Genomic DNA, 12,123 nt, shown 5'->3' with positions numbered 1-12,123 from the left:
CTGCAGTACAAGTAAGTGTCCCTTTTCCCACCTGGATTCTTTCTCTCTTTTTTTTTTGAAACATCTAGCTTCACTCAGGGTAACTCCTGGCTCTGCACTGAGAAATCACTCCTGGCAGGCTCGGGGGACCATATGAGATGCTGGGGATCGAGCCTGGGTCTATCCCGGGTTGGCAGCATGCAAATCAAATGCCCTACTGCTCTGCTATCACCATCCCATCTCCACCTGGATTCTAATATCTGAGACAGGATTTGTTTCCAAGGAGATAAAACTGGCATATTCCTTATGCTTTCATTCTCTTTCATATGTCTGAGACAGACATGGGTTTGATTCCCAGCATCCCATGTGGTCCCCTGGGCCTGCCAGGAGCGATTTCTGAGTACAGCGTCAGGAGTGGCCCCTGAGTGTCACCAGGTGTGGCCCCAAATGGAAAAAAAAAAAAAAGAAAAAGGAAATTTCTGAGGATGGTATGTGAAACCTCTGGCCTGCTCCAAGTACTTTCTAATATTTTTTTTCTTTTTTGGGCCACAACTGGCATCACCACAACTGGTGATCTAAGTTGCTTTGTCTTTGGTTTCATTCAATTTTTTAAGGGGCCAGCAAGGCTGGGCCCCTGGTAGGAAGCCTACAACACCCAGGAGCAAGCACAGGCCACACACAGACTAGCTGATGCTGTGTCCCAGGCCCAAACCTTGTTTATTTCTTCATAACACTCAAAAGCAGAAGGGCTTATCTTTAAGCTCCCAGGGATCTCAGGCTTTTAGGCCTTGTCTGGAGCAGTTTTTATTTGGCAATGGAATATATAGGTGAAAGAGGAAATTTCGGGAGCTGGAGTGATGGCGCAGTGGTAGGGCATTTGACTTGTGCGAGGCCAATCTGAGACAGACATGGGTTCGATTCCCAGCATCCCATGTGGTCCTCTGGGCCTGCCAGGAGCGATTTCTGAATACAGAGTCAGGAGTGGCCCCTGAGTGTCACCAGGTGTGGCCCCAAATGGAAAAAAAAAAAAGAAAAAGGAAATTTCTGAGGATGGTATGTGAAACCTCTGGCCTGCTCCAAGTACTTTCTAATATTTTTTTTCTTTTTTGGGCCACAACTGGCATCACCACAACTGGTGATCTAAGTTGCTTTGTCTTTGGTTTCATTCAATTTTTTAAGGGGCCAGCAAGGCTGGGCCCCTGGTAGGAAGCCTACAACACCCAGGAGCAAGCACAGGCCACACACAGACTAGCTGATGCTGTGTCCCAGGCCCAAACCTTGTTTATTTCTTCATAACACTCAAAAGCAGAAGGGCTTATCTTTAAGCTCCCAGGGATCTCAGGCTTTTAGGCCTTGTCTGGAGCAGTTTTTATTTGGCAATGGAATATATAGGTGAAAGAGGAAATTTCGGGAGCTGGAGTGATGGCGCAGTGGTAGGGCATTTGACTTGTGCGAGGCCAATCTGAGACAGACATGGGTTCGATTCCCAGCATCCCATGTGGTCCTCTGGGCCTGCCAGGAGCGATTTCTGAATACAGAGTCAGGAGTGGCCCCTGAGTGCCACCAGGTGTGGCCCCAAACGAAAAAAAAAAAAAAAAAGAAAAGTAAAAGGAACTTTCTGAGGATGGTATGTGAAACCTCTGGCCTGCTCCAAGTACTTTCTAATATTTTTTTTCTTTTTTGGGCCACAACTGGCAGTGATCAGGGGTCACTCTTGGCTCTGTGCTCAGAAATCACTCCTAGCAGGTTTGGGGGACCATATGGGATGCCAGGAATTGAACCTGGGCTTATCCTAGGTTGGCTGTGTGCAAGGCCTTACTGCTATGCTATCACTCTGTCCTTCAATTTCTAATTTTTTGAACATGCGTCTTTCAAGGAAGTCCCAGGTAATACAATAAAGGAGCCTTTTGTGTTCTTTTCTTGAGGTCTGAACCAGTCCAGAGCACATGTCACTGGGGAACCCATGGCTTGGGGTTGATATGGAGCAGCAAGTGGGGATAGATGGGATTTAGAGCAAAGGCTTCCTTTCCTTAAATTAGAACATTTTTCAAGGAGCCCAGATCTGCTCCTCTTCCAGCACACAGGTGCCTTTTGTGGGGTTTGCATCTGTTCAGAGTTAGCATTGATGTCTTTATTTTGAAATGAAGTCGCTTTTAGTTCTATATTGTTAGGGTCCGAGCAGATAAACCCACTGGTGCTGAGAGGGAGTTTATTCCAGCTAGCTGGACCCAGTCTCATGAAAAAGAAAGGCCCTCCATGAAGCTAGCAGGCTGCTTATATAGGGTTAGCAGGCTTTAGCAAACTCAGCATTTCATTGGTTAAAACAGTTTAACTTTCTTACAGTCCTAACTCCTGCCCCCCCTCCCCCAAATCTGGTCTAATAGCTTTAGGGCCAAAAAACAGAATAGCCTTTACAAGGCCTTGACTACTTCTATGATACAAACTAGCATCTCATTTTCTCAGAATTTGGCCTGCGAATACGAGGGGTACAATATCTGAGAAGGGAGGGGGAAGGGGTGAGCAAGCTTTCAAGCTCCCACAGACCCCGGGGTCCAACAATCTGACCAGAATTCCCTGATCTGTCGAGAAGGGGCTAGTTGGGGGGTGTCCCAGTGTGACCCACCCGGATCTCCTGTCCACCTCAGGTGTGGGCCTGGTCCCCCATTGTGGTCCTCACTGACCCCAGACCCACCCCTGTCTACATACAGCTCTTGCTGGGCAGTGGTGTGGGCACTGTTCGCCTTTATGATACAGAAGCCAAGAAGAATCTCTGTGAAATCAACATTAATGAGGACATGCCCAGGTGAGACCATGGCTACACCCCCTTTTATCCAGGCACAGGGTTCCCTGCATGCTTCGCCCCTCAAATGTCCACCCCTGATAGTCCTCTCCTAGGCAAGCCCCAGTTCCGGACATGCCCCACCCCCATGCACACTCTGTCCAACCCTGGTGGAAGAGGGGCCTGTTGGATGGGGGGCATCCTCAGCCCCACTTGGGTGACCCTGGAGCTCATCCTTACTCTGGGGTTTCCCATTGTGTGTTTCAGGATTCTGTCTCTGGCCTGCAGCCCCAGCGGGGCTTCCTTTGTGTGTTCGGCAGCAGCTGCTGCAGCGCCGCTGAGCCTGACCTCCCAGCTGGACACGGCCCCAGAAGGCAGCAGGGGTGCGCCTCAGGTCCCCGGCCGGCTGCTGCTGTGGGACACAAAGTCTATGAAGCAGCAGGTACCTACTTACTGCAGCCTCTGTGCTCCTGGCACGTTCTGATTTTCCTTCTTCCACTTATTACCTTTATTGCTCTTAATCAAGGCAGCCCTGGCTCACAGCAGCCGGGTAAGCAGACTCTGTTCAGGATAGTGTTTTCCTCACCTTGATGAAAGTTAGGCTTCGTGCTTTGTCCCCCACCAGCTTGCTGCTCTCCTATTCCTTCCTGGAATCTGGAGACCCTCCTCTCTTGCTTTGGGACCCTCCAGCCACCCTCTCTGATGACCTCATCTTAGAGTCCCCATGTCTGCATAGCTTAAGGCTCCCAACAAATATGTATATACACATATATACATATACACACCATGTACATGCCTGTTAGGGCTGACTCTTGATGAGGGGTTTGGACAATGTCTTTGGGCATGTAAACGAAATTGTACTATTATACAGCACGTTTCCACCCCTCACCGCTCCTTTTCTCTCCCCCTCTCCACCCCTCTTCCAAACCCTGACAACATTGGATTTCTTCCTCACCCTTCCCCTTCCCTTCCCTCTTCTCCCTTCTCCTCCCCTCTCCTCTTCTCCCTCCTCTCCTCTTCTCTCTCCTCTTCTCCTCTCCTCTCCTCTCCTCTCCTCTCCTCTCCTCTCCTCTCCTCTCCTCTCCTCTCCTCTCCTCTCCTCTCCTCTCCTCTCCTCTCCTCTCTCCCTTCCCCTCCCCTCCCTCCCTCCCTTCCCCTCCCCTCCCCTCCCCTCCCTTCCCCTCCCCTCCCCTCCCCTCCTCTCTTCTCCTCTCCTCTCCTCTCCCCTCCCCTCCCTTCCCTCCTTTCCCACTACTCCTCCTTCCCCTCTCTTCCCCCTTTCCCTCCCCTCCCCTTCCCTTCCCCTCTCTTCCTTCTCCTCCTCCTCCCCCCTTTCCTCCCCTTCCCCTCCCCTCTCTTCTTCTTCCTCTTCTTCCCCTCCCCTCCTCTCCTCTCCCCTCCCTTCTTCCCCTTCTCTCCTCTTCCTCACCTCTCCTCTTCTTTCTTTTTCTTTTTTTTTTTCATTAATAATCCATTTATGTATTTTGGTGCTCCACCATTTAGAGAATATGTTATTGTATGTACTATTTTTAGAGTAGCATTTTTGGTATGAGTGTGCTCCAAGCCTTTATTTTGACTTGGTATTTTTTTTTTTGGTTGGACTGTGTGCTTTTTTTTTTTGTTTGTTTCTTTTTTTTTTTTTTTTAATTATGTGAACAATGATGCAAAGAAAGAGGACAAGGTAAAGTTACAGTGGAAGGACAATCACCCAAAAACAGAGTTCTCAGAAGAAATCCCCCTGCTGACACCTTAATTTTGAACTTAGTCTTTCCTTTCCTTTTATCTCTTTCTTTGTCTTCCTTCCTCCCTCCTTCCCTCCCTCCCTCCCTCCCTCCCTCCCTCCCTCCCTCATTCCTCCTTCCTTCCTTCCTTCCTTCCTTCCTTCCTTCCTTCCTTCCTTCCTTCCTTCCTTCCTTCCTTCCTTCCTTCCTTCCTTCCTCCTTCCTCCCTCCCTCCCTCCCTCCCTCCCTCCCTTCCTCCCTCCCTTCCTTCCTTCCTTCTTTCCTTCCTCCCTCCCTCCCTCCTCCTTCCTTCCTTCCTTCCTTCCTTCCTTCCTTCCTTCCTTCCTTCCTTCCTTCCTTCCTTCCTTCCTTCCTTCCTTCCTTCCTTCCTTCCTCCCTCCCTCCCTCCCCTTCCTTCCCTCCTTCCTTCCTTCCTTCCTTCCTTCCTTCCTTCCTTCCTTCCTTCCTTCCTTCCTTCCTTCCTTCCTTCCTTCCTTCCTTCCTCCCTCCCTCCCTCCCTCCCTTCCTCCCTCCCTTCCTCCCTCCCTTCCTTCCTTCCTTCTTTCCTTCCTCCCTCCCTCCTCCTTCCTTCCTTCCTTCCTTCCTTCCTTCCTTCCTTCCTTCCTTCCTTCCTTCCTTCCTTCCTTCCTTCCTTCCTTCCTTCCTTCCTTCCTTCCTCCCTCCCTCCCTCCCCTTCCTTCCCTCCTTCCTTCCCTTCCTCCTTCCTTCCTTCCTTCCTTCCTTCCTTCCTTCCTTCCTTCCTTCCTTCCTTCCTTCCTTCCTTCCTTCCTTCCTCCCTCCCTTCCTCCCTTCCTTCCTCCCTCCCTCCCTCCCTCCCTCCCTCCCTCCCTCCCTCCCTCCCTCCCTTCCTTCCTTCCTTCCTTCCTTCCTTCTCTCCCTCCCTTTGTCTCGCCCTCCTTTCTTCCTTCCCTCTCTCCTTCCCTTACTCTCTACCTCCCTACCTCCTTCCTTCCTTTTTTTGGTGACACCTGGTGGCACTCAGAGGGGTTACTCTTGGTAGATGAGGGGGATGAACATAGGGGGTGCCAGGAATTGAACTTGGGTCAGCTGCATGCAAGGCAAACATCTCCTTCTCCTTCTCGGGCCTGGATTTCATTCCTTCCAATAGGCTCCTTTCTCTTTCAGAGTATGGGAGGCTTTGAGTAGGTTGCTTTGAGGCCATGCCTGTGCTACTAGGCCCAGCGCTGTGCGCCTGATGGCTCCAGTGGTTGGGCCCACTAGTGCTCAGGGGCCACCAAATCTACATCTAGCAGTGTTGGGGCATCCGATGCTGGGGACTGAACTCAAATCATTCTTTGTGCTTTAGCCCTCTGAGTTCTGGCCATAACCCAGCAGCCTTTGATCTTTATACTGTCTCCATAGTTATAATTTTGCCAGAATGCCATGCTAGCACCTACAACCTGGGACTGACTGCCTCTTGAGCATCTGTATTCGAGTGAGGTGTATTTTAGGGAACTACCAGAGCCTCCTCTAGCTTCCTGTCATTACAAATCATTATGGCAGCATTTCACTGTATTAAGAAGTGGCTGCTTGCTCACAGGGCCCAAGAGTTCAGCTTTGTCATGAGCTGAGCCCTCATGTACCTGCTACATGTCACACTTCTGCCCTCAGAGGCACATGGAACTCACATTCAGTGCTCCAGTGGCAGCTGTTGTCCTATAAATGTTGGTCTGCAGGCACTGAAAACCAGTTGTCTTCCGCCTTCGTCATTTATAACTGTGGGTTGGTTTTGGTGACCAACAAGCATTTCCAAATGTTCTCTTGATATTTGGGGGGCATTTGAAGGCTGTCTGTTTTTATTCTTTTTTCTCCTATTAGTCTTTTTATCAAACTAAGTCCACCACAAAAATCCCCACTTAGTGCTTGCCCCCAAATCCACTGCCGCAGAACATTATGGTAGGCTGTACAAAAGCAGTGTTGAGACCATGCCAAGAGATGAAACTATTACTTCATCCCCGCTTACAAAGGTTCTTTGTTACTCTATCCCATGTGTATAAATGCTGAAGGCCCCGTTTTTCTTTTTTATTTGTGTTGGGGCCACACCAAGTGGTGTTGAGTATTTACTCCTGACTCTCTGCTCAGGGAATCACTCCTGGTGGTGCTGTCGGCCCATATGGGGTATTAGGTATTGAACCTGGGATGACCTTGTGCAAGGCAAGCATCTTGCTACTGCACTGTCATTCCAGCTCTGCAAGCTCTGTCATATTGAGGGGCTATCTTTCAAGGTTCCATCTGTGCTTCACCGGACCTGCACATAGAGATGGTTTCTGTTCCCATTTTTACATCTCTAGTCTGCCTGCTTCCTCTCGGGGTCACCCAGCAACAACTTTTTCTCCTCACATCTTCTCTCTTCTCTTTCATTCATCATGTCAGTGCATCCCAATTTGAATCAGTGTATCTTCCTGGACTTCTCCTCCTCTTCCTTGCATAGTCTAACACTGTCCATCTTTCCTCCTGGGTATGTCCTTGTCCAGTATTCTTTAGCCACTGGCCTCTGGATTTTTGCTGGTCTGCAGGCATTGAAAAGCACTGGTGGGCCCGGAGAGATAGCACAGCGGCGTTTGCCTTGCAAGCAGCTGATCCAGGACCAAAGGTGGTTGGTTCAAATCCTGGTGTCCCATATGGTCCCCCGTGCCTGCCAGGAGCTATTTCTGAGCAGACAGCCAGGAGTAACCTCTGAGCACCGCCGGGTGTGGCCCAAAAACTAAAAAAAAAAAAAAAAGAAAAGCACTTGTTTATTGCCTTCATCACTTATAACTGTAGACTGGTCTAGTCCTGTATGTCTAGCACCAGCCAGCCATAAAAGGGGTCCACCCCTTTAAATAAGACACTGCCCTTTTAAATAAGATACTGCCCCTTTAAATAAGATCCTAGTTTGATTGGCTCCTGAATTTATAAAACACTCCTCAGGGTTGGCAGTTGGAAGAGAGATTTGGAGGCGCAAGAGATAGTTTACTAGCAGTTGGAAGAGATAGTTGGATGGTCCCAAACCCAGTTCTCTCTCCCTCTTTATCTCTCTCCTGGCTTAGGGGTTTGTCATATGCCCCTGGGCTTCTCTAATAAATAAGACTGTGATATTTGTCAGAGTGTCGCCTGCAAGGCCCCACGGACTCCAGCAATGTGGGCCCATCTCTAGGAGATCACCACTAACATACTGGGATACTGGACAGGTGCTGAACAGATGGTACAAACAAAAGGGTTGAAAAACCATGGTGACATCTGATCACATCTCTGCATTTCCTGGCACTTGCCCGAGAGTTGCTCTGTAGCACCCTCTGTTGGACGTCTGTAGGTTCTGTTCACACCATGTCCCCCCCTTGTGGCCCTTCCTCTTATCTGCTGTGGCTTAGCTCACCCCAACCCTCCAGTAATCCTCTCCTCTTTCCTCAGGCCTATCCTCCACACTCACATGACTTCTGCACCTTTAATTCTATAGCCTCTAGCCCTTGCTGCATGCTGTCTCCTCTCCCAAAGTTTCTTTTCCCATTACCTGACAAACATCTGTTCCAGCATTTTCTTGATGCTTTCTTCTGATAAACCTAGTTTAATCCAGTCCTCTGTGATTCCAGTCCTCTAGAGGAAGTGATTTATGACTTTTTATGTTTGCTTTGACTTTTAAAATTTCTTTTGATGGGCCGGAGTGATAACACAGTGTGTTTGCCTTGCACGAGGCTGACCTAGGATGGATATGGGTTTGATCCTGGTGTCCCATATGGTTCCCTGAGCCAGGAGCAATTTCTGATTGCATAGCCAGGAGTAACACTTAAGCGTCACCAAGTGTGACCCCCCCAAAATAAATTCTCTTGAAATATGGGGCCGGAGTGTTTAGCACAGTGGTAAAGCATATGCCTTCACACAGCTGACCACCGCTGGACACAGGTTTGATCCCTGGCATCCCATATAGTTACCTGAGCCTGCCAGGAGTAATTTCTGAGTGCAGAGTCAGGAGTATCTCCTGAGAGTGCCACCAAATGTGACCCAAAACAAACAAACAAATTTCCTCCGAAATAATTGGATGTGTATAAAAGATATGTGCAAGTATGATATAAGAAATCTAAGATGAGCCCTTAAAATACTGTCCCTGGGGCAGGGAAGTTTTATGTGGAATGATCCCCAGCACCCCCATATTTTCCCCTGAGTGCACCAGAAGTAATCTTGCTGTTTCTCACATATACCCAGAAAGGCCCTTTGCAGCTCTGTTATCTGGAACTCCCAGGCCAACAGACTGTGGATCTCCAGAACACAGCCAGCTGTGTGTGAGCGCCACAGCACCACAGGCACACTTACAGCAGTCCCTAGTGTTACAGCCACAAATAGAAGGAAAGGAGGAGAAAGCAGAGGACATCAACCCCTGCCTTGCTTTACTATGATTTTTCTCAACCTTGGTCTCCTATCCCCATTCAGAAAGGAATTGCCAGGGGCTAAAGCACACAGCCAACCCAGGTTCTGAGCATTACCAGAAGTTATTCCTAATCTCTGAGCCAGGAGTATGCCCTGAACACAGCTGAGTGCCCCCACACAAATAAAAACAAAAACAAAAAACCAAAAACTCTAAGAACTTTTTATGAATGTAACATGTCACTTTATGTTGATGTTTTTTCCCCATCAGCTCCAGTTCTCTTTGGACCCCGAGCCCATTGCTATCAACTGCACAGCCTTCAACCACAATGGGAACCTACTTGTCACTGGGGCGGCCGATGGTGTCATCCGGCTCTTTGGTAAGCAATGTTTGTTCCTGGCCCTCCTGATGTCTCCCTAAATGCTCTGGAGAAGTGAGTTGGGGTTTAGCTAACTGTATGTGAAATTTCCCTTGAAGACGGTATTCGCAGAGCTGAGCTTTGTGCATTGTCTGCTGTTTCTCAGGTGCTGGTCACCTTTGTTCATGTTAGGGTTATAAACATTGGGGGGAGGGGACCTCTCCAGCAGGCCTCTGTGGAGCTGCTCAGTCTGTCATGGTGGCCTGTGCACAGCCAGAGATGAAAACTGGCTTATCTCCTAGGTAGGGAGCGTGTATTCTCTCTGCGAGAGCAGCTCATTCATGCAAATTGTTCAGCTTTTGCTGCTGTCCTAGAAAATGCTTAAAAACTTTTGGGACAAGGGACATGGGTCATGAGAAGGTTCCTTGAGTGTCTTAATGAAAGTGACAGAGGCCTCCTTAGAAGGATTTTTTTTTTCTTTTTTGGGCCACACCCAGCGGGATGACTCTGGCTCTACACTCAGAAATCACTCCTGGCAGGCTCAGGGGACCATATGGGATGCCAGGAATCGAACCTAGATCCATCCTGGGTCGGCCGCATGCAAGGCAAATGCCCCACCGCTGTGCTATTACTCCAGCCCTCTTGGAAGGATTTCTGAGTCTTCTGAGCTCCTCAGAACCTTGTTCCTGTCCCAGGGTATGGCACTTCTGTTTACATTAGTCAAAGCCAGGAAGAAAAACACCAGCTCACTATAAGACCTTGGTTCTGGCCCTAGTTATATCCAGGACAGCTCCCCAAATACTCCCTCTAATGGGGTCCCTTCTCCAGCCTGGAACATAGGCTTAGCTTAGCTGGTCTCTCTGCAGATATGCAGCAGCATGAGTGTGCCATGAGCTGGCAGGCCCACTGTGGTGAGGTGTACTCGGTGGAGTTCAGCTATGATGAGAACACGGTGTATAGCATCGGTGAGGACGGGAAGGTAAGTGCAGGCAGGGCTTGGCATCTGGAGAGCGGGATGATGGGGGTGGAAATCCTGACCCAGAGCTCACTGGCTCTGTGATCTGGGCCTTGAGGAGGCCTCATGTTTATGCTTGGTCATAGGAGGGTAGTGGCAGGGATAGATAAAACAGGTAAAAACAGGGATGTGGCCTGGAGGCAGCCCACATCTGTCTGTGAAGGAGAGAGAAGCAGAGAAAGGAGCCAAGAGGACAGGATGCCAAACACCTGCTTGGTAGTTCTCTCCCCACAAGAGCACATTCACATCCTTGTTGGGGACCAGGGTGGGCTGGGCAAGTGAGGGGAAGAAGAGCTCAATACTCTTTCTCTCTGGCCCTTGCCCTAATTTATCCTAATTTCAAAGAAAATTCTTTTTTTTGGGGGGGGATCACACCCGGCAGTGCTCAGGGGCTTCTCCTGGCTCTATGCTCAGAAATCGTCCTTGGCAGGCTTGGGGCACCATATGGGATGCTGGGATTCAAACCACCATCCTTCTGCATGCAAGGCAAAAGCCCTACTACTGTCCTATCTTTCTGGCCCAAAGCAAGTTCTTTGTTTGAAAATTGTAGGAAGACTGGGCCCGAGAGATAGTATAGTAGGTAGGGTGTTTGTCTTGCACAAGGCTGATGAGGCTCTATTCCCTGAGCCCTGATAGGAGTGATCCCTGAGCATAGAACCAGGAATATGCCCTGAGTACCATTGGATGTGACACCAAAACAAAAAGAAAACAAATGTAGGAAGGGAATTTTTTTGGGAGCCACACTGGGTGGTACTCAGGGGTTACTCCTGGCTCTGAGCTTAGAAATTACTCCTGGTAAGCTCAGGGGACTATATGGGATGCCTGGAATTAGACCCGGGTCAACCAAGTGCAAGGCAGACACCCTACCCACTGTGCTATCTATGGCTCCAGCTCCAATAGGGATTCTTTTTTTTTTTTTTGGTTTTTGGGCCACACCCAGCGTTGCTCAGGGGTTACTCCTGGCTGTCTGCTCAGAAATAGCTCCTGGCAGGCAAGGGGGAGCATATGGGACACAGGGATTCGAACCAACCACCTTTGGTCCTGGATCGGCTGCTTGCAAGGCAAACACCGCTGTGCTATCTCTCCAGGCCCAGGAAGGGATTCTTTTAATGATAATTTAAACTCTTTATTTGTCTGGTAGGTGTTTTAATTTTATTTCTTTTTGTTTTGGGGTTTCCCAAGCAGTGATCCAGGAGCCTTTTGCCTTTCCCAGTTATTATCAGCCAACTGGGCTGGTGATCAGTTTGCTATTTCTTGGGCCTTGGGATGCCAGATATGGCCAAGACCACCCCGTAATGTCTGGGTGCCACCTGGGCTCTTCCCAGGGCATGCTTGGGAGGACCATGTGGTACCAGGGATCAAACTGGGCTTAGCTACTTACAGGGTATAGAACCCCTGTCCTAACTCTCCAGCCCCTGAATAGGTAGGTTCTTGATAGTCAGTGAGTCCAGAATAGCCCGTCTTGGGGCTTGACCAAAAAAAAAAAAAAAAGTGTCACCTAGGCTTTATCTTCCAGTGCCAAGGAGGTGATGATTGGCGCCTGTCCTCTCTACTTTGTTGTGAATTTGGAAAAATCCAGCCTGAGTTCTAACCTCAGACACCAAAAACAGTAACAGTAATCAGAGTAGTCTACTGATAGAGGGACTAGGAACCATGCATGGGCACTTAACTGCCCTTGCTTTGTCTTGGGTCTGACAGCAATGCCATGAGTCAGCAGTTTGCTAGATTTTCTGAGATAAAGGAAGAGAAAAAAAAAGTGGAGGCAGGGAAAGAGAGAGGAAGGTAGGAAGATAGGTAGGTAGGAAAGAAGGAGAGAGGAAGGGAGTGAGAAAAGAGGGAAGGAAGGAAGAAAAAGGGGAAAGAAGAAAGGAAGGAAAGGAAGAGAGGGAAGAAAAGGATGAAAGGAAGGAA

General features: G+C 49.1%; 1 protein-coding gene across 1 annotated transcript in view; it reads left to right on the top strand.

The window, feature by feature from the left end:
* WDR91 (WD repeat domain 91) overlaps positions 1–12,123 on the top strand; it is a 31,877-nt gene that overhangs the window by 18,029 nt on the left and 1,725 nt on the right. Inside the window, exons 10-13 of the mRNA XM_049774394.1 lie at positions 2,688–2,782; positions 3,026–3,200; positions 9,110–9,218; positions 10,064–10,176. Of these exons, the coding sequence (XP_049630351.1) occupies positions 2,688–2,782; positions 3,026–3,200; positions 9,110–9,218; positions 10,064–10,176 (492 nt within the window). The remainder of the gene's footprint in view (positions 1–2,687; positions 2,783–3,025; positions 3,201–9,109; positions 9,219–10,063; positions 10,177–12,123) is intronic.

This window comes from Suncus etruscus, chromosome 1, assembly GCF_024139225.1.
Source record: "Suncus etruscus isolate mSunEtr1 chromosome 1, mSunEtr1.pri.cur, whole genome shotgun sequence".
NCBI classification, from domain to species: Eukaryota; Metazoa; Chordata; class Mammalia; order Eulipotyphla; family Soricidae; genus Suncus; species Suncus etruscus.
The sequence above is the reverse complement of the archived record's forward strand: the minus strand, read 5'-3'. Positions and strand labels throughout refer to the sequence as shown.